General features: G+C 55.8%; 1 protein-coding gene across 1 annotated transcript in view; it reads right to left on the reverse strand.

Moving 5' to 3' along the window:
* SND1 (staphylococcal nuclease and tudor domain containing 1) overlaps positions 1–26,906 on the reverse strand; it is a 446,649-nt gene that overhangs the window by 147,691 nt on the left and 272,052 nt on the right. Inside the window, exon 12 of the mRNA XM_075061914.1 lies at positions 26,039–26,139. Within this exon, the coding sequence (XP_074918015.1) occupies positions 26,039–26,139 (101 nt within the window). The remainder of the gene's footprint in view (positions 1–26,038; positions 26,140–26,906) is intronic.

Genomic DNA, 26,906 nt, shown 5'->3' on the forward strand with positions numbered 1-26,906 from the left:
CCTTTTAGGTAGTCGAAAGCAGCTATCAAATCCCCCCTCATTCTTCTCTTCTGCAGGCTAAATAACCCCAGTTCCCTCAGCCTCTCCTCAGAAGTCACGTGCTCCAGCCCCCTAATCATTTTTGTTGCCCTCCGCTGGACTTTTTCCAATTTCTCCACATCCTTCTTGTAGCGTGGGGCCCAAAACTGGACACAGTACTCCAGATGAGGCCTCACCAGTGTGGAATAGAGGGGAATAATCACATCCCTTGATCTGCTGGCAATGCCCCTACTTATACAGCCCAAAATACAGCAAGACCTGCACAGCAGCTATGGGAAAGGCACTAGCTGCGCTCCTCTCTTCCCTATGCCAAGCAGCCCAAACCCCTGCTCCAGCCCTGGCACACTCAGAGCCATCGGGCTCTGGAGGCAACTGGCACAGGGGGAAGGGGCAGAGCTGATCTGAGACTCTATCCTCCCCTGCACATTTAGGAAGTAGAGACACGGTTTTCGGCAAACTGAGACCATTTGCCATTCTACTGTCTCCAATTTTACATTGGTCCAGTGCTTCCCCCAGCTCCTGCAAGAGCTTCAGCTACCTATGCTAACCACAGGGGAGCTGAAATGCAGCCACCTCTGGGGTGGACGGCAGTGCTCCAGGTGAGGGGAATTCTCGCCAGCCATGCCAGGAAGAAGAGAAAATCTCCGTTTCAGAATCGCCTGCTGGGGTCTGAGTCTGTGGCACTGCTGCAGCCCTGGAGTACAGGGAAGGCTGGCAAAGGGAGGGCACTGTTGACGGGTGCAGCTCCACACCACTCACCCGCCTGACGCGTTTTCAGCCGGAACAGAGAAATCTCAGCCTCCCTCCAGAAGCTGGAGTATGTAACCAAGGTGATGCCGTGCCATGGAGGTGCCACTCCAGGGACACCAGAGCTGAGCCAACTGATACCACTAGGAGGGAAGTCTTCCTGCAACAATTCATGCGATGGGCGCACACCTATATTGGAATAGACATGAGCAAGCACCCAAAGAGGGTAGTTGAACCCCATGCTCACCATCCCCATTTGCTCCCCCAGAAAAGCCACTGCCACACACAGAAGGGGGGGGAGCCGGCAGGTGGAACCCAGGAATCCTGGTCTCCTGCACTCTTCCCAGCCCCGTCACTGACTCAGGGTGACTTGCCCATGGTCCCTCATGGCAGCTCCACCTCAGCTTCCAGCTCTGGCATATGGGTCTAATACTGACCGGCCTACAAGAGAAAGCACTGAAATCCTCCGAAGGACAAGCCCGAGAGCCATCACCAGGAGCCTGCCTCCTGCTTCTGTGCGCACCCAGCACAAGCTTCCACGTTTGGCCAGAGGGGCCCAACACACAACAAAGACATCTCAGCTCTTGAGACTGATCTGCCTCTGGCAAGGAGCCATACCCTGGGCCATCGCTTCCAGCCCACTGACCTGGGCAATAAGGGGCGGGTGGGGAGCCACAGCCTCTCCTTGGACAGTCCTACTCCAAAGGAATTCAGAGCCCCCCAGCCACTGATAATCAGCTCACAACAAAGGGCTGATGCAACCAGACAGCTCAGCCTGCTGGAGCACAGGGGACAGGGCTGGTGCTACCATGCCTGGCATCGGCACCTCCTGTGAGCTCTGCTCTGGGAGCAGCCGTGGAGAAAGCCAGCACTGAAGGTCCTGGCAAGGACATCCTGACAATAGTGTTCACTTGGCCTAACAAGGGGCCCTCCTCATCACCGGACAGACCTTATCAGCCTGGCACAGCACAACAGCCACCACTCGCACCTCCGGATCTCAGAGCTTCCCAGGTCTGCAAGCAGCAGGTAAATGCCTGTGACAAGCACTCACGCCCCAGGCCTGCATTCCTCCGGGCCATGGCCAACAGTGATAGAGACACAGGATAAGTGTGCTCCATTCCCAGCCACTTCCCATCCCTGTGCACAAAGACTAGGGGGCCCACACACGCCAGCTCAGTGTGCCGTTGGCCAGGGGCCCCTCGGCAGAGGGTGAGCAAGAGCCCACGGGCTGTGACTTTGCAGTAGAGAAGCCTGAAGACACAGCTAGAGCAGCACCACAACAACACGATAGATGAGATCTGGAAGGGCCCATCCACTGTCCTGGCTTCAGAGCCAGGCTACCCGCAAAGGGGGGCAGGTTACCCCATCACTGCCACTGTGAGCTTGGGCCTGCCACACTGCTGCTCTGGGGCTCAGTTCTCCCCAGAGTATGTGGGTGAACCCCTGCCCAGCCACTCAAGGGAGCTGGCAGGATACGGACATGAGGAGATTGTGATAATACAGTAACAGCCAGGCAAGTACGGTACCTCAGACAGTGAGAGCGGTTCAGGCACATCCCCACCCTTCTGGTACTGACACAAGTGAAGGCAGGATACCAGGCCACATCTGCCCCAGTCCTGCAGCTCCTTTGCCCTGGGACTTGCTGACGTTGCATGGAGTTGGGGGGGGACTGGGCAGGCGCCCAGCCCAGGGCAGGAATCAACCCTCCACAGGGACAGGAGGAAATCGTGCATGTCAGTTGAACCCTTAACCCAACTGTGTTGTACAGGAACGCTCAGGCAGCAGGAGCAAGAGATCCTGGGGGTGGGAGTGGGGATTGAAGACGAGTAAAGCACTGAGAAAAACACAAGTCGGCTCCCCGCTCCCTAAACAGACCATTTCATCCTGCACCCAGGGTTTCTGAAGCATTGTAATCTTGTTGCCACTTCTAGCTGATGGCTTCATTTATTCAGCGATCTCACAGTTATGGTTTTTCTAAGACAAGTAAAGTAGCTGGCATTTTCTCCCATTGTGCAGCCTCCCCCGAGCAGCGCGGAATGGCAAAGAAACGGGCACCGCCACCTGGGCTCTCGCAGGACACCGACTCCTCTGCAGGGGAGGCAGGGCCAGGTACGGCCAGGCTGATGGGAAGACCCCAGCCAGTGCAGGCAGCTTGGCTCCAGCCCGACTTACGTTTTAATGGAGTTTCACAGCGTTTAAGGCTAAAGGACCATCTCATCTGGCCCGATTTAAATCTCACCCACCGACCCTTGTATTGAGACCAAAGCATTTCAGATCGCGAGAGAGCAAATGGTGAGCCACAGGGAGAGACCACGGTGCCAGCAATGCCCGATGGCACAAAGCCATTAGGTTAGCCCTGCCCGGGCAACCCATGCCCCACGCTGCAGAGGCAGGCGAAAACTCTAAGGTCCCTGCCAGCCTGACCTGAGGAGAAACCTCTTCCTGACCCAAAATCTGGGGGTCGGTTAGACCCTGAGCACATGAGCAAGAGTCACAAGCCAGGTATCTAAGCCAGAAGACGCTCTGCATCACATCACAGCACCGGCCTACCCTCCCTGGGGAGAGGGATAGCTTAGTGATTTGAGCATTGGCCTGCTGTTCCTAGGGTTGATGAGGCCACTTAGGGATCTGGAGCAAAATCAGTACTTGGCCCTGCTAGTGAAGGCAGGGGGCTGGATTCCACCTTTCAAGGTCCCTTCCAGTTCTAGGAGATAAGATATCTCCATTATTATTAAAAGTCTGTGTCCCATATCTTCAGATACTTCAGAGGATGGCAGGGAAAAAACCCAAAATACGCCTCACTAATTATGCACGGCAGAGGGGGAGCGATTCCTTCCTGACCATTGCCGGCAGCCAGCTGAAGCCCTGAAGTATGATTATAATCATTATCTTAAAGCAGAGCTGCGAGTGTTTTGAGCATACTGAGGGCAATCCCTGTCTCCACACCCCCCCATGAAGGAAGGGGATGAAGAGAGGGATTCACAGACTCCCTGGCCAGGAAGGACCACCACAACCATCCAGGCCAATGCTGGATTAAAGCAGCGCTTTTAGAAACATATCTAGCCTCTTCTTAAAAGACTCCAGGAGACAGTGAGCCCACCACCGCCCCACTGAACTGTTCCAATCAGCCTCGCTCCCAGGAAATGGCACCTTCTTTCAAGGCTGCATGTGTCTAACCTCGAGTCCCACCCATTGGATGTTGTTCTGCCTCCCTTAGCAAGGCTGTCAGATCTCCTTTCCATGGGCAAGTGCCCACACACTGACCAAGTCACCTCCCACGCCAGCAGAGGCCCCGGCATTGGTCCCAGCAATGGAACCCGTCGTCGCAGAATGGACAGTGCTGTCCGGGCCCGCTTAACACATATGCTCTCCCAGCTCTGGTGGGAGACGCTCAGCTCCCCTGGCTCTCCCAGCCTCCATCTCTCTGCCAAGGTGCCCACAAAGGAAAACAGCCAGAGCCAGCTGCACTGATGCACTTGGGATGTTGGCACCTCTCCTCTAGGACACTAAGTTAGGGCTGCAAATGCGCATCTGACAGGGACAACTGTCTGCTGTTACTGACCTTGTCTGGGCTTGAACCAGTGACCAGCTTTGAACCTTGCTGCTCACCACAGAACCATGGGGTTGGAAGGGACCGCAAGGGTCATCTAGTCAACCCCCTGCCAAGATGCAGGATTTGTTGTGTCTAACCCAATCAGGACAGATGGCTCCAGCCTCCTCTTGACAACCTTCAGGGAAGGAGCTTCCCCGACCTCCCAAGGCGTCTGTTCCATTGTCCTGCTGCTCTTGCAGTTAGGAAGTTTTTCCTGAGATTTAATCTCAAACTGCTCTGCTGTAGTTTGAGCCCACTGCCTCTTGTCCTGCCCTCTGTGGCAAGAGATCAGCTTTTCTCCATCTTTTTATGGCAGCCTTCCAAGTATCTGAAGACCGCTATCACTTCCCCCCTTCATCTCCTCTTTTCCAAACTAAACACACCCCGTTCCTTCAGCCTTTGCTCATGTGGTTTGCATTCCAGCCCTTTGTTCATCTTTGCCATTCACCTCTGTGTTCTTTCCAGTTTCTCTACATCCTTTCTAGACATTGGTCTCCAAAACTGGACATTGTACTCCAGCTGAGGCCTAACCAGCACCGAGTAGAGCGGTATTGTCACCTCCAGTGACTTGTTTGAAACAGCTCTGTTAATGCAACCTGAAATTTTGCAGCAGCATCGCATTGCTGACAGTTGTGGTGCTCCCAGATCCATCTCAGCAGTGCTGCTGCCAAGCCAGTTATCCCCCATTCTGTATTTGTGTGTTTCCTTCCCTAAGTGGAGCACTTTACATTTGTCTTGGTTGAATTTCATTGGGGTCTACAGCCCAGTTCTCCAATTTATCAAGATCCTGCTGAATTTTAGCTCTAGCCTCCAAAATGTTGGCAGCCCCCCTAGCTTTGTCTCATCTGCAAATTTGATTGGTCTGCTCGCTAGTCCTATATCCAGGACACTGACAAAGACATTAAAGAGCATTGGCCCCAGAACAGATCCCTGGGGAACCCCACCTGAGACCTCCTTCCAATCCGACATCTGTCCATTAATAGTGACTCTTAGTGGTTGTTTAACCAATTGTGTGTCCACTTAACAGTAGTTCTGCCAAGCTCATATTTCTCCAGCATTCTTACAAGAACATTGTGGGACTGTTAAAAAAACAAAACAAAACAAACAAAAGAGAAGTCTTGCTGAAGCCCTGCCCTGGGCCCAAACCACAGAATCCTTCATCGGGGCTCCCTTCTCCCTGCAGAGCTTAAGGAAATGCTAGCAGGGCTTGGGCTGGCCACGGCTCACCTTCTCCGGGACAAAGCATCTGTGCAATAGCCATTGTTCTGTCTCCTGCAAGGCACCACCACCACCACTCTGGAGCCGAGAGCTACAGCGAGGACTGGACCTAGTCCCCCAACCCTGCACAGCGCCGTGTGTGGTTTGAGTCATGCTGCCTGCGCCCACCCTCCATCCCATACCCCGCTCCTGGAACTGCAGCCCAGCTTAAATTGGAGGGTTTGAGAAATCAATTCCTGGAGCTGAGAGCAAGCTGGGCTGGAAGAGAGCCATAAACCCGGCCGTTGAACAAGGGAACAGCGTGGTGTGCGAGTCTCTCCTTCAGTGCTTGGGTGAATTCGGTGCCCAGAGAGTTTAGGGCTTGTAGCTCTGGGTCTAGGATCATGCAGGGTGTGCTCAGATGCCATGCAACATTGTCGTTTCATCAACAGAGCTAATGGGCAGTGCCTCCTGCTATTCCAGGGCTGAACCCCCATCCACACAGCTCTGCCAGTGGCCCCCGCCCCCCAGTCCTACCCAGCAGCCCCTTGCTAGCCCAGCCCTGGGCTCCCCACACCCAGCTCTCCCAGCACCCCCGAGTCCTGCCCGGCAGCCCCCTGCTAACCCAGCCCTAGGCTCCCCACACCCAGCTCTGCCAGTGCCCCTCAGTCCTGCCCAGCAGCCCCCTGCTAGCTCAGCCCTGGGCTCCCCACACCCAGCTCTGACAATGCCCCAGTCCCAACCCTCAGCGCCCTGCTAGCTTAGCCTAGCCCAGCCCAGCCCTGGGCTCCCCACACACCCAGCTCTGCCGGTGCCCCCCAGTCCTGCCCAGCGGCCCCCTGCTAGCCCAGCCCTGGGCTCCCCACACATCCAGCTCTGCCAATGCCCCTCACTCCTGCTACCTCCTGTGAGCCCAGCCCTAGGTTTTCCCCACCACCATACACAGCTCTGCTAGATCCTGTCAATCTTGACCCACAGCCTCCTGCTGTCCCCACCCCACCCCCCACAGAGCTCTACTGGTGCCCCACAAACCCTGCATTCTGATGGCTCCTGCCCCAACTCTTGTGCTCCTCACTCCCTCAGAGGCAGCTGAAGGAGGCTGCCAGCACCGCGCTGCAGACTGCTCCTTAGCCACTGTGAATCCAGCACACCCAGAGGAGAGCTAAAGAACGCGGGTGTGAGGCTGCCCTTGTTGCAGGTCACTCCGTCTGGCACAGGACACCGGGAAATAAAACCAGGCTCCTTATCCTAGAGGGGCCCTGCTAAACCACAACAATGTCAAGGCAAGGTCACATGTGGAGTTGGACCTGCTTGACAACGTCCCTTTCAATAACTCCCAGCCCTGTGCAATGAAGACATCTCTGCTCGCTTTGTACCACTTGGTGCCTGATAAGGAAATTCTCTTGGAGGACTAACCTCGATAGAGCAAGAGCATCAGGAAAGGAGCAGTCTGGATCCTGTGAAATATTGTGACCTCATCTCAGCTTAGGACCCGGATTCCCATTTCATCACCGTAATTTATTCTGCGCTGATCGCAGCTCTCAGCCGAGGAGCGACGAGCTCCACGCAAACACACTGCGCAGGAAGGAGCAGCCTGGACATCCTCATTTTCCAAGCCAATAAACTGAGAGAAGGCGGCGAAAGCGCTTTCTCAATGGCACAGTCACTCTGCAGCAGAACCCAGGACCCCAAACCCAGCCGCTGCTCGAGCTCTGCCCCGTATCGAGGACTGGGGCTTTCCTGTCCTGCTCTCCCAGGACGGCATCAAAGCGCTTCAAGCAGCCCAGCGCCCGTGAAGCACTGAGCATCAGAGCTTCTCTCGGGATATCGCCTTCCAAAACCCCCTCAGCTCTGCTCTCTGTGGGGCAGAAAAGGAGCCCAGCACCCTGGCCTCAGAGCTCAGCTAGGCTTAGAGACCCTGCCCCACCTGCATGTGCAAACTCAGGGGAGGCCTTGGAGGAGAGACCTGCATGGGCAGAGTGGGCTGTGCAGGCTCCACTCCATCCCTTCTCCTCTCCCACGCCCCAGGCCTCCAGCTGAGACATCCCCGGATGGTGGCAGGTGGCTGAATCACTACAGCCACACTGAGGGCAGCATTCGCTCTCAGGACGGGGAGGACGACAACCCTAGTGTCTTAGCCCTGCTGACCAATTCCCTCTGCAGGTCTGACTGGACCCAGGAATCTCCAGCTCTGGACCCAAGCATCCAGGTAGAGCTGCTGTGCATTACTGAGCAGGTGCCACACTCCTCCACAGCACAAGTGGCAAATGTTTTGGGACTTGTTAGTCCTGACTTTGCAGTGGCCTGAAGAGCATTAAGGGCACTTCACAGGAGTCCTGGAACAACATGGCCCCTCCTCCACGGAGCCTACAATACAAGCTTTAGACATGGCAAAGCATGAGAGGGTGAGAGCCAAGAGCAGCACGGCAGAGGGGTTAGTGGAGTCTAGGCACAGACGTTTTGGAGTGATGCCAGGTATTTGCTCCAGCTGTGAACAGCACCTCACCGACCCCTGTGCCACAGCCCAACCACGGGGGTCAGAGAACGGACTATGCCCTGCTCCGCAGCTCAGCAGGCCTCATGCAGATCTGGGGACCCCTGAGCCTGGATGGGATGCTGGACACTTCAAGATGCTCCTCAAAGCAAGGGGTGCTGCAGGGCTACATGGGAGCCCACCTCCGCCGAGCATCCCAGGGCTGCAGCTGTAATTTTGAGAGCTTATGAAAGCAAGGAACTTCTCCTGCCTCTCCCCTGGCTGTGGGACCTGCAGGGCTCCCCACTCCTCCATGCAGATCCTCATCCTTCATGTGACAATTCACCCCTCGCTGGCATGAGGAGACTCAACCTTGGCACTAAATATCCCTTAACCTGTCAGCCCTTCCTCAAGATAGCCCTGGTGCTCCCAGCGCCGAGGAGCACGGCGTGAACTCAGCAGCCCCGATCTGCCTCCCGGTGATGTGAGGCGAGAGCTGCTGGCAAAGCCCGCGGCCTAACGGGGATACTAGAACAGATCGCCCTGTCTTGGTAGTGTGCATGGCTGCAACACTGGCTGCAGGTTAATCCCCTTCCTGCAAGCGCTCCTGTTCAGCTACAGGACCGGCTACCATCTGTTACTCAGAATTAGCATAATGATCGATAACTGAATCCCTTCCATGTCACTGTACTCGCCCAGATCCAGAACAGCACCATCCACACGCTGCCACAGAGACCCCCACCTGCCCAAACCTCAGGCCATTGTACATGTCCAGAAAACAGAGAAAAGACAGGCTGCGGTTAAAACAATCCCTCACCCCCAAGCTTTGAAGAAAGCCGAATGGCTCCTCCATTGCAGAATGGATCCAGGTCCAGGACTCCTTGGGGTAGAATGCAACATCAGGGAAAAAATAAAAGCAGCAGAGAATCCTGTAGCACCTTATAGACTAACAGATGTTTTGGAGCATGAGCTTTCGTGGGAGGGACCCAATCTCCCAGGCACAGCAACTCAAAACTTGCCTGGCCAACAAAGAGGATGCCCAGGCTACATGCACGAGGCCCGTAAGACACCTGCAGCCTGTGCGCGTATCTCCTCCCAGTCGCCCATGCTTGAATCATATCCATTTAGAGGGGACAGCAAGTTCACCCTGGCGCTGGCATCTGGCCAGATCCAATATGCATGAAATCAAAGTTCTCTTCATTTCCATCGGTCAAAGGGCAGTGAGCATTAAATCCCAGAATACCAGGATTAATGGAGGAATCATTAAAAATCTGATGTTAAATCACCTCAGCAGCCAGCCCCCGAGTGAGCTCTCTAATACGTTCTGGGGCTGATTAGAAGGAAACAAGCTCTAATTTAGGAAGATTTTATCTGGGCTTTGGAAGCAGGCAGGGAGCTTTAGCTTAGCAGGTGTTTCGCAGAGATTGGTTGGAGGCACAACCTGAGACTAGAGCATGCGCTGGAGCGACTCATCCAGGCACTGCAAAGCCAAAATTCAACACATGCTCGTGCCGTCCTGCCTGGGCAGCCCAGGCAGCAGCAGCTGCTTGGGGCCGAATTCACCATTGCTGACAATCCCACCTTCGGCATAAAGAGCAGCCTTGCCAAAACTTCACACTGTGCCGGCCAGGCCTGCTTCCCTCTGCCAGACAGCGCCGGAGAAGACGCAGGGAACACTTCCTACAGCCTCCAGTCAGAGCAACCTACTTCTTCATGCCCCTGACACCCAGCAGAACTTCATGCGCTTGCTCAGTCAGCAAGATGAGGCTGGAGCAGGAGGCACTGGGACCTGTGACACCTGGGATCCCTCCTTCCCTGTCCTGGACCGCCCCCAGCAGCATCGCACAGGCTGCATTTCGGCCAGAGGGCAGATCCATTCCCACCCCAGCAGCAAGGTGTGCCCAGGCAGGGAGAAGTTTGCAGCCATCCTCCTGCGGCAGTCCATTCCTGGACAGACCAGCGGCTCTGCTGCACAGCCCTGAAGGCTGGAAGAGGAGCCCAGCATTGCCCAGTGGCCATCCGTGGAGAATGCTGATGTGACTTTATTTGGAGGGTTTGATTAAATTAAGTCAGGACAAGCTTTTTAAACAGCCTTACGTAAGGCTACAGATTTTCAATCAAACCTGCTCGCTTCACAGTGAGCTGCCAAGCCCACCTGGGGAGTTGAGAGTTACAATGGCAAAAGCAAGCTGCCTGGCTCCAGAGCAGCGCTCACAGAAACACGGAGCCAGGCTGCAGCCCACACTGCTGAAGGCAGCCATGGCCTGTGTGATGGAGTAGGGGCTGTGTGTGTGGGGAACGGGAAGGAGTAGGGACTGTCGGTGTGGGGAACGGGAAAGCAGGGGATGTCTGTAGGTGGCGGACAGGTAGTCAGGGTGTAATCCGAACCCGGCAGGGGGGAGGGGGGAGCACCTGGGCGAGGAGGGGAAAAAGGGGTTTCGCGGAGGAGAAAAAGCAGGACAGTTTGGGTTGGACTGTGGGAGGAATTCAGGGGATCCTAAGTGGGACAATGCCACCCTGACCCGCCAGCACAGGACTCAGTGGACGGGGTCCGTCTTGTAGCCTGCTCTGGTCTGTGTCATAGCTCTTTTCTGGTGTAATCCTTGCTGTCCAATGAAGACTTGTATGGTGCTAGCACTGTGGCCCAGAGGCGGTGCATGGGCCGATGGATAACTTGGCTGCCGCGGGAAGATACTGCACCGTGGACGGCGCTTTCCTGCAGTCGGTGACTGGGAGCAGTCAAAACAAAGGGTGATTAACCCCTGCGGTGGCCCAGGTGGAGAGGACTTTGTCAAGTAACAGGTCCCGCGGAGGGATTGCAGCGACGGTCAGGGCGGAGGGTCTGCACGCTGACCCCTGCCGCAGGAGGGTGGTGACCTCAGAAGGCTGGCATCGGTCACTGAAGCGGGAGCGCAGCACCCGCGACGTGGGTGAGCGGCCAGCAGACGGATGAGGAACGACATGACAAGCGGGCAAGTGCTGACGTGCTGGAGCTGTGCAAGCAGCGCGCGCTGCGCACCAGGGAGACTGCGAAGGACCAGCGTGATTGCCCAAGCTGAGGAGGAGACGGATACCCTGTCTCTGTGAGGGAGCGTCCAGCAGAGCGCGCCGTCACCAGTGTCTGTCCCCCGGGGAGTGGTCAGCCGTCGGATGAGGGCTTCCCGGACCCCGCCTTCCTAGCCTAGAGGAAGGGCGGGGAGAACCCAGCGAATGCCGGCAGCACATGACCCCCCGGGCACGCCAGGGATCCTGCCAGCGAAGCTCACCCCGCTACCGCGGGGATCCTCCGGCGACGCTCGACAGCTGTTGGAGCAGCCATGGCTGGCGGAAGGAAAGGGTTTAACGGGGAGCTCGAGTTAAATGAGGCAAGCAGGTGGAGGGAGGGACAGCGTAAACATGAGGGAACCAAGTAAACATGCTAGAGCCCAGCGTCAGCGTGTGACTGGAGAGAGAAGGAGAACAGCGAACAACATGAGCTGGAGGAGAGAACCAGCGTTAACATGAGCTGGAGGAGAAGGAGACAGCGTAAACAGAGCGGACTGCGCCCAGCTGAGGAGCGTAAGCCCGCTCGGTAGTTGAGTGGCGGACCCAAAGCCTCACCAACTTGATAGCGCTCTGCCCCGGTCCGGGTAGCGAGGGGCGAGGACATCAGATATTCCTGACGGCTCTTGAGATGCCTGCGACTGCAAGTGGGTGCCCTCTGCAGAAAGGATGCAGTTCTGCACACCTTTACTGGAACTCCACGGCCGTGGAGGTTACAGCCGGACTGAAAGGGCGGAAGGCGGGGGACTACGAGCTGTTAAAACAGTGCCCCTGACTCCGCCGTATTGGGCTGAACCTCCTAGAATAGTATCGGAAAAGTTCCCGGATGTCAGCGTAAAGGCGTGAGATCCAATACCTACAACTGGTCAACGGTGCCCGGCGCGGGGTAGCCCGCAAGTGTACAGCTGGCCCAAACTAAAGAGACTGTCTGACCTGTTCATAGTAGACTGTAGCAACCTGTATGTGCAGTCGCCCTCGACCTGTAGGCTGTGGTAGATGGGCACAGAAAACGCGGAGAAACACCCCGCAGCAACGCAGCCACTTGCCGGACCAATTGTGGAGCAGTTCGGCAGGGATGGCAGGGAGGTTCTCGATGGAGCAGGCCTCCTCAGCCAGAGAGAGTCATCATGGAGGATCCTCCCACGGGTGGCTCATGGAGACCCCCCAAAGGCGGAAATCCAGTGTCAGTCCTCCGACACTCACAGGACCCACGCAGACATTGGGCTCTATAATGTGCAACGAGTGGCACATACGGGCCCAGTGCCCAAGCTCAGGGACACACGCAAGCGACCCAACCCGCACGAAGGTGATGAGGTAAACACCAAATCGGAAGATGGGCTACATTCCTGGAAAGGGGGCTGGCACCATCCACTATGAAGGGAAGAGGAAAGTCCCCAGCAGTCCTCACTTCTGGGGGGCTGAAGCGCCAGCCTCCTGGTTCTTGTTACCGGGTGGCGGCTGGGCTCCCCTCCGAGAAAGAGGTGCTAGTTGTTCCCGCGAGGTTAGATGGGAGGAAGGTCATGGGGTACTGGCACACGGAGCCGCAGAGGTGGCGGCTTGCCGCACGCCGAGGTGTGTTGGGCTCATGTGTCGGGGCCCACGACACCTAATCCTGACCCTGATGGCATGGCGTGGACACACATTCAAGGCTGCCCGTGGCAAGGTGACATCGTACGTGGGGGGCCAAGGAGGCCCCAGACTGGGTAACCCAATCTGCCCACGAGACGTGTAACGTGGGAGGGGACCGTTCAGGCATGGCCTATGTAGACTCACGAGTGCCCCTGGTTTGACTCGTAGTTCAGCAGTCGCCAAAGTTGCACTGCACCCCACGACACGGGGAAGTACCACGCTCCGAGGTGCAGTAACCCACCGGAGGAGCGGCGAGCGCCCAGGACCGCTCAGACGAGTGCTGTGACTCAAGGCCAGCAGCAAGAGAAGTCGGTCCCTCCTGTCCACGCTGCCTAGTTCGGGGATGTTGAGACCAACCCGTCCTTGCGGAAGCCCAAGGACCTCGGGCTGACGTTAGTGCGGAGACAGACCCTGAGGAGAGGTTGCCAGGAGAGTTCCTGTGGGGAAGGCGATTCCTTACGATATGGTCCCGGAGTAACTGGCTCACATGGGCGCAGTCAGCACGGGGATCCAGCAGTGGTTTCCCAAATCATTGTACGCCACAAGCTGCTACCTGCCCATGAATCCTCTCGCAGGAACACAGGAATCGAGCGCACAGGCATTAGTGCTGCTACCAGAACTTTTTACTGCCTGGGTCTTACCAGGTCCGACATACTGCCAATTCCTATGTACCCTGCCAGTAGGCGTGGGGAAGGCCCCAGACGCGGAAGAGGACAGCCTTGAGACTCTTTACCCATCATAGAGACCTTTCCAAGGGGCGTTTAGAATGGTTCCCTGTCTCATCCGTGTATCCCACTTGTCCATACCTATGCTGGCTCTTCTTTTTCATTTCAGTGGATTGAACCTATCTACACAACTATGCATTACCTCACTTTCTTGGTGGCCTGACGCTAGAACCTTTGCACCTGCTCCCTCATTTGTGTAACATGTTGCTTGGTCCAATCACGAGGCAAACGACCAGTTTGGCCCCCCATGAACTCCTGTGATGTCATCACGTGAGTACTTTAGGGTTCCGCTGCAGCTGCAGCAGACGAAGAAGAGCGAGAACCGTGTCCGGTATCCGCTGTATGCCCGTAAACGAGCCCCCTGATACCTCGAAGCCTCTCTCTCACTCACGTGTTTCAACATAGAGTTCTACGTTTCTGCGGTCATCGACGTGTTTGTTTGCTATCTTGTAATAGCTTCAGTTATTACTAATGGCATATTTGTTTGTAAATCATTTGTTTAGTAGAATTTTAGCCATTGTGGTTTTAGGTTTGTTAACTCGTACTAGCTAATCATAAGCTGCTTCTTACCCCTTGGGTAACTACTACCCCAATACACAATCTTAAATTGATTGTGTGTGTGTATGTGTCGTTCTGCAGTTCTTGCCTCGTGACCCCTTGTCACGGGTACCGGGCGATGCTCCCCTGGACACCCGCCTCCCCCACTCCCAGTCCGCTCAGGACTCTGGGGGAGCCTCCTCCTCCCTTGAGCCAGACTCCTGTCAGGGCAGAAGCAACACGTCTTCCACCATTCCTGTGGCGCGGCGCCTCGGCCATGCGCCCGGGCGCCGTTCTCCCTTGGCATCAGCATCCCTTCTGCCCTCGTGGGCTTTCCCACATGCGACCCACCAGGCCGGGTCTCCGGAAGCACACCGTTCTGCCACCCCCATGGATTGCAAGTCAGACCGTGACTCTCAGGCCACAACCAACCAGAGGTTTGTTCGGATGACGGAAACAGAGTCTAAAACAGCAGCTTCTAGGTCAGATCGCGACACCAGAGACCCCCCGAGGCCCTTTGTCGCGGCCCCGGGGGGGGGCGGGGTTTTCCTGGGGGGGGGGCGGCAGTGAGCCAGACCCCTAGGTCTGCCCTTCCATCCTCATTCCCAGCCAGCTCCAGACTACGCCACCCTCAGCCCCTCCTCTCTGCGTCAGCCCCTTTCCCGGGCCAGGAGGTCACCTGATCCCTTGTCTCCAACACTTTCAGTATTGGCACCCATTTGCAGAGGAGGCCCGAGGCCATATCCAGTGCTAGGAACAAGAGTCATCGCGCTTAGGTGCACTGGCCCCTTCCTCTGTAGCAATCACACACCCTTATCCCACCACCTAGATACTTAGGAACTGCATAGGGGACACTGAGGCACCAACACAGTGTTCAGAGCAAACATTAAGAACAGTCCCAGTTCGTCACAATCGGCTCTAGTTCAAACAGAAATGACTTTAGGGAAGTGCTGGCCTGTGCTATACAGAAGGTCAGACCAGCAGGTCATAATGGTCCTTCCTGACCTTGGAATGTAGCAACCAAAATGCCACAGCGAGAACTCTACCGCCTCCTCTTTCTCCTGCAGCCTAGAATCCAAAGATTCTCAGCCTGGGGGACAGGATGCCCCATTTCAGGCCCAAACAAGCTGATAGCAAGAAACGGAAATCGAACAACAACTTCAGTTCGCGCAGCTCCTTTTTGACATAAAAGCATTTCGAAAGGGCTGTTGGAGCAGCAGCAAAGAGGAGATGCGCCGCAGTTAAACCCAGATTAAAGAATGGGAATAGGAGAACACAGATGAAAAGCCAGTTGCTGTGGAAAAATCTTATTAGGCCATGAAATATAGTTTTTGCTGCTTAAAGAATACCAGAGTGAAAAACAGCCGTTCTCAAGCTGCCTTCCCCCGCCCCGCTTCTCTTTAATAATGTGAAACTCATTTCACAATTCTCCCCAGAAAATCTGGTGGGGGAGAGGGGGGTTTCAAAGGACTTTCCATCCGCAGAAACTTCTCCTCCTAGCTGCTTACATTTCTCTTGACTTTGGATAGTGTTGTTCAGTCAGAAGAGCCCAGAATAATTTGCATCCTGGAACTACTGCCAGCGTGTGCTCTGGACCAGTGCAGGCCCATATGCCACACACAAAGACAGGGGAGAGATATGGGCATAAGGAGTCAGGAGAAGCAGTGTCTGGACATGGAGTTAAGAGCAGCGCGCTGTGTGCCCACCCTGCAGAGCAGCGGTGGGTGGTGAGATCCATGCATCAGAGTCACTGGAAGAACTCCAGGGCAGAACATCCTTCAGTGTCAAAACACACTAGCGCTATGGATTTTGGGTGGGCAGGAGTTAATAGTGGCCCCAACCACCAACAACTCCCTTCCTTGGGGCATCACGCTGCCAGGGGCAGGAGCTCGGCAAGCCGCTCAGGTGTTCAGGAGACACTGCAAAGCCTCAACGTGGTTGAGATCAATGGGAAACATGAACGAAGCCGCATGCTTAGGCCCTCTCCAGCCAAGAGCCCGCTGTGGCTGCCAAGCAGAGACCAGCAAGGGAGAGTTGCCCAGTGCTCTAGGAAGTTAAGCTCTGAAGCATTGTCATGAGAGAGAGAGACGAAGGCTCTAGATCAGTGTTTCTCAACCTTTTTGATACCAGGGATCGGCCTGCTGCCTTCCTAAACTGTGCATGGAAGATCTCCGGGACAAACCAACCCAAGAGAGGGTTCTTGCCCCCAGAGCTTCCAATCTGGATAGAAGAGATGGCTAGACAGATGGTGGAGCCTACAAGGAAACAATGGAGTTCTCCCCCTGACCCCACTGTGCGTATGGCAGCCAGGCAAACTTGGGGAGGTGCCCAGCCTTGCCAGCCCTGTATTTAGACCATCTGGGCCCACCACTGGGGATAAAGCAAATGTTTGCCTGCAGTCTCATTTAGCGGCTGCCTGTGCACAGACAGGCCAGTCATTACAACAGGCCCCAGAGCTACAAGGCACCAGCACTGATCTGCAGCACTGACCCTGCAATCTGAGCCAGAGGACAGGCAGTTGCTGCTCTCAGCTGCAGACAGGGTACAGGTCCAGCACACAAGAGGCAGGCTGAGCTCAGCCCAGCAATGAATGGGGCAGAGGCGGGATACAGGGGCTAATTACAGGGGTACTGCAAGCTGGGCAGCACCTCCGTACAGCTAACAGCTCTCCGCTCTCTGGCCTCTCTCAGTGATTACAGTGCGAGGCAAACTCCCCACCCCCCCCAGCAGACATGATTTCCAGCCAGGAAACTGACCTTCCTAAAAACCATCAAAGTCCTCCCCTGCCCTGGCTGTCAGAGCGCCAGGGAGAAACGAGCACCATTGACACTCAGGGCAAGTCTACACTACAGCGCTACATCGGCACAGCTTCACGTCTGGGGAAGATGCACTATGCCGCGAGGAGAGCGCGCTCTCGTCAGCAAAATTACTCCACCTCTGCAAGAAGCAGAAGCTATGTCAGCAGGAGTGCGTCTCCTGCCGACATAGTGCCAGTGTGGACACCTGTAGGTCGCTGGAACTTGCATCACTGGGGGATGTCGTCTTTTTCACACCCGAGCAAGGTAAGTTACATCAACTTAAGCAGTAGTGTAGAGCAGCCCTCAAGTGCCCCCTTGCCAGCTCAGAATGCTGTTCTCAGAGGTTACTGTCAGATACGATTTAACCCCTTCCGAGAGAAATAAAAGCAGCAGCTGGGCCTGCCCCAGTGGGTCCCACGCACGCTTCATGCGAACACAGCGCATTGGAAATGCAAACCCAGCTGGCCAGCGAAGAACATGGAAAGACAACAGCTCCGCTAAGGCCCAGTAATGCCACACTCACACAGGTGCTCCCTGGGGTCCCGAACCCCAGCTACATTGTCCCTGTTTTCAGATGGAGTTCAATGGTTAACCGAAAGTACAATTAAAACCACTCAGCTAACAGCCCACCCCACAGCCGCTCCATTCCAGTCAGCGCACGTGAGGGGTCCCCCCACTTCATCTCACAGGGTAACTGCTGCAAGTCCCTCCTGCACCCACGGGGCGAATCTGGAGGCAGTGGGGGCAGGGCCCATTCTGATTCCCTTGGATTTATTTAATTTTCCTTAGGCCGACTCTCTCCTGTTGCAGTCTTGTTGTGACAGCAGAATCTAAACCTCTGACCTTACCTGCGCTCAACAAAAAACGAGAGCCGCTGTAGAGCAGTGGTGCTTGCTGACCAAAGCCACGTGGGGTGTAGCCTCTGCAAACTCCCAGCTGCACATACCTGCAGAGAGCTCATGGAGTTGCAAACAGTTCCCCTTCTGTGTACATGCAGCATATTGGCAGCGTGTGCTGCACTGCCCCTGCAGGATAACAGCCTGCTACTGCTACCAACCAACACAGTCACTCTAAAGCACAGACACCAGACAACTGTATCCCAGCTCCGGAGGTCCCAGGTTCAAAGCTGGTTAGTGACCAATGTGTGGCTGGAGATGAGGCAGGGGGTCCTTACAGTTACACAAAGGTCTCAGTGGATGGCCAGAGACACAGAAGTTTGGGTGATGAGAGGTGCTAAGAGAAAGGTCCCTGAACTCAGAGCACAGGGAAGGGCGCACCAGGGCATTTGCTTCACTGTTGGAACCTCTGTCAAGCCAGTCTCCCCCCAAGGGACAAGTGAGCTCCGGCTAACGAAGGGGGTGCTGCTCTATTCTCCTGGGCCAGCCTAGATTTGAAGCCAGTGCCATCACTTAAAGGGATGCCCAGGGCTAGGAAGCCTGTAATTCACCTTCCCTCCCCACACATTTATGCATGCGAGACAGAGGGTGGGCACTGCACCATTCTTCCAGCTCACAGCAGACTAGACAGAGCACTAAGGGATCCCGGCCCTGGTCCCTCTGAGATGGACTGAAAACAACATCCCCCTCTCGAATTCCAGGGTACGGCGGCAAGATGGGCATGAGCCCATAGAGATACTCAGATCCCTGTAGGTGTTATTGTAGGGTTTCTGGAAGCAAAGAGGGTTGTTTCCAGTATGGTGGTGTCTTGTTTCTGAGGGACAGGGTTTTCCAGCTCAGAACAAGTTTAGGGGGCAGTGCTGAAAGCAGGTAAAACTTCGGGCACTACCGACCACAGCACCTCCACAAGCAGGTCCACGTGCTGAGCAGGTGAATGCAGGACGGGCTGCATTCCCCGTGCCAACGCAAGCATTGTCTATTGTCTAGATGAGTCCAGACAAATCCACTTAGACCCCCTGCCCCCCTCCCCCCCCACACACACACACACACTTCCATTTCCCAGCACCTGCTGTTGAAATGCCATGTCCAGCTTTAGTGGCCACCATTCAAAGAGGGTTGATGAATTGGAGAGCAGTCAGCAAAGAGCCACGAGAACAATCAAACGATCGGAAAACTTTCATGATTAGACCAAAATGATTAGACTCCAGGAGCTCAATCTCTTTAGCTCAACAAAGAGCAGGCTCGGGGGTGAATTGAGCACAGCCTGTAAGTACCTACGTGGCGACATGTATTTGATCACTGGCTCTTCAGCCTAGCAGAGGACGCTCTAACAAGATCCAAAGACTGGAAATTGAATCTAGACAAATTCATACCAGAAATAAGACACACATTTTTAATAGCAATAGTAATTAACCACTGGAACAATTCACCAGGGGCCGAGGTGGATTCTCCATCACAGAATCGTTAAATCCAGACAGGATGTTTTTCTAACAGCTCTGCTCTAGAGGGGCAGGTCTCTGGCCTGGGCCATATGGTGGTCAGACCAGGTGATCACAATGGTCCCTTCTGGCCTTGCAATCTACAAATCGCCAGTGATACAAACACCCTGGCTCCTAGAGCCAAGCTAGGTTCTCTTTTCTGCCCACACCCCCCAGCTACAATAAAAAGGGCCTACAGGCCCAGCTCCACAACCCTCATGCCCTCAAATTCTGCCTTCAGTTACTGCCAGGAACCCACTGTCCTCAGCAGGCTGCACTGCAGAACACAACAATTCAACGTGGTCAGTAGCTGCACCGAGGCGATGGGACCCAGCAGGGAATCCAGCCCACGCTCTGGCGTCTGCGCCGGCTCAGCAAACAGTTGAGAGTGAGCAGCAGTGATGCTCCTCAGAGACGCTCACTGGCTGTGCTGAGTGAGCACACACAGGGATCAGGCCCCATCAGCACCACAGCTATGCGCTTTCAAACCAACTCCTACCTTCAGCTCAACTCCCCTCACCATTCTCTGATTACGCCATGCAGCATCGACAAATCAGCACAACCAGCAGCTCTGCAATTTCACGTCAGCTTCACTCCCAAAACGGGGATTAAACTCAGAAGTTATTTGAAAGCAATTTACAGCTGGAGACACTAAGCGCAGGTGACAGCACGCAGACGTATGCTTCCTTCCGACCCAGGCTGCGCCAGCACGGAGCCCGGCTGGGGAGCACCCCAAGCAACAGGCGTCTGCATGGCTTACTCAGCCCCAGACATATGGACACACAACGGGGATAGAAGGGCTCACGTATCTCTATGGACAGGCCTCCCCTGAGTGTGGGTGGCTGGCTGGCATGGCTGCTTTAGCTCTCTACTACCCTGGGTAGGGAGCTTTGTGCCGGCTGCTGGTGGGCCAGATCCCCAGCTGGCGGAAACCAGCGCAGCCCCCTTGATTTAGAGCAGCTGAGGATGAACCCTCATCCTCCTGCCCTCCTCCTGGTCCCACCCTGAGATTCACTCCCACAAGCTCCAGCTGACTTGGGGAACTGCAGGACTGGTGGGAACAGATAAATATTTACTGACCCAGGAGTGGCTAGTCCTTCAGACTTCCCCCCACAGCATGGCTGTCTCCACAGCAGCAGACGGTGCTGCGTGGGGGCCGCGTCTCTGAAGAGGAACCTCGTGTAATGATGCAGTTTGAGATACGGAGCATCTGAGGGCATGGGAGGCTCTGAGCTCCTGCAGGGGGAGTTTGGGTTCTGCGACTCTTGGGTTAGCTTCCATTCTTATTCCTTCCCACTCTGTGGCTGCCTCCCAAGCCCAGACCACATGTCATCAACGCCCCAGAGCACCCCTACCCTCACTGGGCGGATGCTCCCATATGCCAGCATAGCACCACCCTCCAGCTACCCCATCCATCCTAGAGCTCCCTCCCCTCCCTACCGCAGTGCTGCAGGGACTCCGGATGCTCACAGGTGCCACAGGCACCTTGCTGCTCTCAGGTAATCTGGGTAACCCAGGGAAGTTGCATCTCTTGTTAAGGAGTCCATCACGCTCTCTCCCCACCCAGGCGCCTCTGAATCCTGAGCCTGGAAAAGGAGCAACCACCACTTCTAGATCAGCACCACACCAAGGCCTTTCCAGCATTTTGTAACCCCAGCTGCCGGTCGCAGCCAGACGGCCTCCCAATGCACGTTCCGCTTTGCTTTGCGCCCAGATGAACGGCCAAGGCTGCAGCACTGACTGGATATGACTAAGCTAGAGAGCTGTTCCTTCTGCCTGGGTACTGGCTTCCCGACCCCTCCTCCCCCAATATCCCTGTGGACAAACCATTCACATCCAGAGTACCCTGCACCCTGCCTCTGTGCGCAGTTAAAAGGCCTTGCATTTAACACTGACGAAGACTCCAGCCTATTTGCATGGTCCCAGATGTCCCATTACAAATGTGCCAAAATCCTTCCCAGCTAAATGATTAGATTTCCACACAAACACCACAATAATGAAATCAGCTGGAATCAAGCGGAAACCATTAGACTAGCACCTCTTCTCCGGCACAGCGATCGTCATGGGGGTCAGCCCAGCCTTGGGCTGCGGGGAACCTCCTGTCAGTCCCAACAATGACGCACCCACAGCACGAGGAGACAAAACGGGACAATTCCATGCAGCTACCCCCGCCCAGGAGTCAGTAAGTTCTGAACCTCACAGAGGAAACCCGTCAGCAGAACAGGGACGCGTGCTTCTTGGGCGAGAAACACCGACCGTAGGGCGAGCTGAGCCGCAATCAAACTAGGCAGACATGGTGCTCTGCGGCATACCGGGCCAACATCATCTGACCCCTTCGTTAGTGGGCAGGGAGACAGCCGAATACGGATGAAATTCAGAGCTACTGGACTGGGAGAAGCACTGCCCCGGCCTGAGGAGGGCAAGGCAAGCAGAGACGGAGGTAGGGTTTGAAACAAACCGAGGATCACTCTGGAAAGATGCAAGCGGGGGGGGGGGGGGGGAGGATTCCCTGGGACACAGCCACTCAGTGGGGGATGGGGCCTGCTCAGCTGCAGTGCCAGAGGCAGTGGGAAGGGAGACAAGGCCAGACAGGAGTTTGCTCTGTGGTGCAGCAGCCAGAAAAGAGGTCAGTGCAATTCATCGCAGCAGGCGAGGCGGAGATGGCCCTTTCCTGGCAAGGAGCATGCGGAGTGCCAGGCCCAGGTCCACCCAGCCCAGTGTCCCGTCTCCCTCAGTGGCCAGCACCAGCTGTTTCAGGAGAAGGTGCAAGATCCTGCAGTAGTGAGCAGGGATAGCCTTCCTGGGGCCGGCTGTTGTATCGTCCCCCACCCCAGCACTTGGCTCAAGCCTTAATCCAGAGGCGGACAGTCCTTGGTGGGGGGCTACTTCTATCTTTGGTGTAACCCGTATAAGTGCCCAGTCCTGACCAGTGTCCCTCCAAAGTCTGGACACTGGTGCCCCGGACCCATAACACTCCATTCAGCTCCGGGCACCGCGCTGCCAGAAGTATATTGAAAAGCTGCAGGGAGTTCAGAGAAGAGGCACAGAACACACCCCAGGAACAAAGGGGAGAGATCAAAAGAGCTAAGCCTGCCCAGTGGGGCTAGAAACAGTCCAGGAGGGGCCAGCCCTGCAGCGGGGTGGGGAGGAGCAATTGCGGAGCCGCATAAGGCCATAGCTGGGAGCAATGCGATGGAACAGCCCTGACTGCAAGCCAAGGTGATACAGGCCCTACCCAGTGGGAGGATTTAAACAGAGACCAGACAGCACATTAGCAAGCAGGAGCTACGCTGCCCCGCTCTGCAGGAGGCAGCTGGGCTTTTCCACCTGTCTAGCCTCCCCTATTCCAGCCAGGCCTCTGCAATGGACATGTAAACGCTATTTAGCAGCTGAGTGCTGCTGCTGGCCAGCACACACAGTCAGCCAGGTAACTCAAGACCCACTCAGAGCCCTTCCTTCCCTCGCTGAGCCAGCACCAGAGAAGCCTCTTTGCATTCCCTCATCCCACACTTCGTTCCCAGCGCACAGCACGAGCGATAGATCTCACCTCGACGGGCGCTCGCCACAGGCCACTCTGGCTCTCAAACACACTTTGTGTGTCAGAGCAAGCGGGACGGCCCTTTACGTGTCACAAGTCAGCCCCACCTTGGGGCTGAAGGTGTCAGGTGGGAGAGAAACAGCTGCCTGGACTGAGAGCCTTTGTCTGCAGCATGGCCACCCACCAGGGGAAGGGCAGCCCTTCACTCTCCCAGTCACCAGCACCCTGAGACGTGGGGCAAGGGAATTTGCCTCTGTCTACTGTCCAGCGATGCTACTATGACTGCAGCTCATCAGAGCAGCGCCCCTAAGGGATGCAGAGAGAGCTGGAAACCTGCAATGGGGAGTGCCCCGGAAGGCAGTGGGACACCACGGTGCTGAGCAGATGCAGAGAGAGAGCTGCAAACCTGCAATGGGGAGTGCCCCGGAAGGCAGTGGGACACCACGGTGCTGAGCAGGGCACAGAGCGGCAGAAGGAGCCCCCTGGATGGCACCACTACCTGCAGCAGCCCCACAGGCCATTGCATGTAGCAGTTCCGATGCAGGAGGAAGCAAATGCCAGCATCAGGCCAAGCCACTATGGAATGATCTGTCTTCCCCTGGGGAGCAGGGCTCATGGATACCAGCTTTCCAGCCATCCCCATCATCCCGGTGGGACATAGACAGTCAGGACCAGGCCAATTCTCCCCACTACATCTGAGGAACTGTAATGCCTGCTCCCCCACTGTGACCCAGTCAAACCCAAGGGGCAGGGACAAGGACAGACCCCCAGCACCCTTCTCCTGCCACCCAGCTCGTCAGGCTGGGGACCACGCCAGCCCAACACCCACAAAGTGCCTGGCACGTCGCAGGCCCAACCACTAACAACACACTAAGTGCCACACGAATGCTGCCCCCATGGTCTCCCAAGAAACCAGATGGGGCTGCCCCAGAGACAACACCCCCTCCTCCCAGCAGGCGGGCCCAGCCTTGACGAGTAGCCTCCCACCCCTGGAGCGAGAAGGGAGGTCAGTCTCTATGGCCCTTTCAACCCTTTGTCCTTCTGCCATTAAGGGGCCTCAAGGGAGGGCCTGGCATGGGGCACTTAGATGCCTGTGGATTTTTGTCTGTTCACTAGGAACTAGACCGAACCCTTCGACTCAGACCCGACAGCCCTCGTCCCGGACAGATTCCAGCCAGCAAGCCAGAGACACAAGGCTCCATATCTCGGCATCAGCTCTCTGAGCCCTCCTCTCCCCGCCTGGTGCCGAGGAGGGGAGAGGAGCACATGAACAGTGCACCGTCCACATGCTGCTGCCCCCAGGGCCTGCTGGAGCTCGCAGCAGGCATCACAAGCCTGGCTGAAGGTCACGGCCACAAGTGCCTTCATTAGACTCAAGCTCGATAACTAGCAGACTTGTGACTTCCACACAGCAGGGCTCCCCCAGCTACACAGCTCCAGAGCGTAGGCTTGGCCCTGGTCTGCATTACAAACTATTTCGGTGCAACTACGTCGCTCAGTGGGGGGAACCACCACACGCCCAGTGACCCCGACCTACGCACTGGTGCAGACAGTGCTGTGTCGGCAGGAGAGTGTCTCCCAGCGACACAGCTACAGCCTTTCGCAGGAGGGGAGTAATGAAGCCGGCGGGAGGAGCTCTCCCCGCTGGCTTAGAGCGTCTCCATTACAGTGCTGCAGCGGCAGACCTCTGCCAAGGCTCCGTTTGAAGCCCAGACCTGCCCTCGGACTGAAAACCGAAAGGGCACACCCCAAAGGACTCGGGGTGCTTTCCAAACTAGCCGCTGGGAAGAAAGGCCCCCAGCACAGAGCCCAACACACTAAGAACACAGCCACCCAAACAGCCAGAAGGAGGCTCTTTCCATCCTACAATCTCCCCGTCATGGCTACCAGGGGCTGGGGGAAGGGAGCATGTCCCAGATACACTCATCCCACGCACAAGCCAGAGCGGAGTTGGCACAGGAAGTGTTTGGCTGCAGGCTCCAAGAGCATGTGTTGGTGCCTGGGGCCCTCCCATGCCATCAAGAGGCTGCAGACACCTGCACCGACTGGCAGCAGCCTGCACTAGACGGCTGCAAGCCACCCAGAGACACATGGCAGCCACATACTGTCAGCTCTGCGACGGGAGGCTAATGGGCTACCTGCTCTAGCAGGAGGTGATAAGCCAACTTTCTCCAATAACCAGGCCCTGCTGGAAGTCCCAACAGTGCAGGGACCCGAAGTGATTTGGTGCTTCCTGAGCACCCCCCGGTCAATAAATCCCAGACCGACGGGCTCAGAGCTGCCTTTAGAGTCTCTCCTTCCCCCAAGGCCCTCAGCATCCCCTAAGCTGTGTCAGGCTTTGGGCACTATTCCTGCCCATGGGTATGGCAAGAGCCAGTGGAGACAGCGGCCCCAAGGGTGTCTGCATCTGAGCAGCACCTCATCCCCTCATGCAACACATGGGTGCTAGAGCAGCCCGGCAAAGGGCCACGGGTGAGCAGGACAGACCCACGAGCCAGGCTCTGGCTGCAGGCACAGCCTGCTCACAGCTGCCTGGCTCCGAAGCACTCGAGCAGCTGTTAAATAATGTGTAAATCATTTGATGGAAAGAAGAGTCGGGAAGAGCAGCAGGAGGCAGAGTGGAGGCCAGCCCGTGCATCTGAGCACAGGGGCCTCAGAGCTGCACGGCCCCTTGACATTGTTTGTAAAACACCAGCAGTTTGGGCGGATGGCCAGTGAGTGCAGGACTGGGAACCAGAAGCCACAAGCTTTAACCCCAGCTGGGCCAGCGACTCCCTTAGGGATGGAGGGCGACTCACATCTGCTTTCTCCCTGTGATTCCCTGTCTGAAGTGGGCCCGAGAACACTGAACCCCCACAAGGCAGGGCAGAGCGGGAACTAATACATGCAAAGGACTTTGCAGACTGACTGTGCTAAGCACGGGCAGGAGATTCTTGCCAATAGTCACAGCAGAAAAACGCAGAGCCGGGGCACGTCTCCTACTTGTATTTGCACTCACCACGAGGGCCACGGAGCCTAGCCCAGCGAGGGCTACTGCCCCTGAGACACAGCAGATGCAGAAAAGCTAAAAGCCGCAAGGACTTGGGGCTCGTCTGCATTTACCGCGGGGGTTAGGTGGGAGAACTGCATTGCTCAGGGGCGTGGACACACATTTGACATGTGGACTTGGGCTTCCACACTGAAACATCCAAAGCAGCAGCACTTGGTGTTGTCTGCAGCACAAAGTGAAAACCAGAAATGCCAGGTATGATCACCACACTCAGCTGTGGCTCCAAAGCTGCTAACTCTGTGCCCATGCTCACAGGTAGCCAGCCCGGGGTTTCCAGACTGCCTAGGTTGATACTCACATGCCTCCAATGGCAACGGTGGCACAGGTTCGCTCCGAGAAGGCAGGCACAGTCTCCGTGGCGGTGCTGGCAGGTCTGATGTAGTCCACAGTGACGTTCACCTGCAAGAGAAGGCAGCCAGGTCTGAGACTTCATAAACCACCAGAGCACATGGTAACAACAGGACGAGCCCAGGGCGAAGGGGCCTCTGCACCCATACAGAACCAGCCACAAATCATTGCTTGGGAAAACCCCAAACACCCCTTTGGATACCAATTAAATATGTAAATCAGCATCCACCTTGGACAGTATTGTACTGTCATTAGCATTCAGTTCCCAAACCACTTCAGACCCGCACACCTGGAGTTAGCCGGTGTCATAAACAGATAGTAGCAGTTAACAGAACAGAAGTACTTTCTCTCTCTTTTGACTGTAAGGGGTTAACAAGTTCAGTAGCCTGGCTGTCAGCTGACCGGAGGACCAGTCAGGGGACAGGATACTTTCAAATCTGGAGGGAGGGAAGTTTCTGTGTTGCTGTTAGTGTTTGGTTGTTGTTCACTCTGGGGGCTGAGAGTGACCAGACATGCAACCAGGTTTCTCTCCAATCTCTCCGATACAGGCTCTTATCAGTTCAGAACAGTGAGTACTAGGAAGAGATGGCGAGTTAGGCTGATGTTTGTTTTCTTTATTTGCAAATGTGCATTTGGCTGGAAGGAGTTCAGATTTGTATTTTGCTGGAAGGATTTTAATTTGTACTTGTATACTTAGGCTGGGAGGGTATTCCCAGTGTCTGTAGCTGAAAGACCCTGTAACATATTCCACCTTAAATCTACAAAGATAATTTTTACTGTTTTTCCTTCTTTAATTAAAAGCTTTTCTTTTTTAAGAA

This window comes from Chelonoidis abingdonii, chromosome 1 (assembly GCF_003597395.2).
Source record: "Chelonoidis abingdonii isolate Lonesome George chromosome 1, CheloAbing_2.0, whole genome shotgun sequence".
Taxonomy (NCBI): domain Eukaryota; kingdom Metazoa; phylum Chordata; order Testudines; family Testudinidae; genus Chelonoidis; species Chelonoidis abingdonii.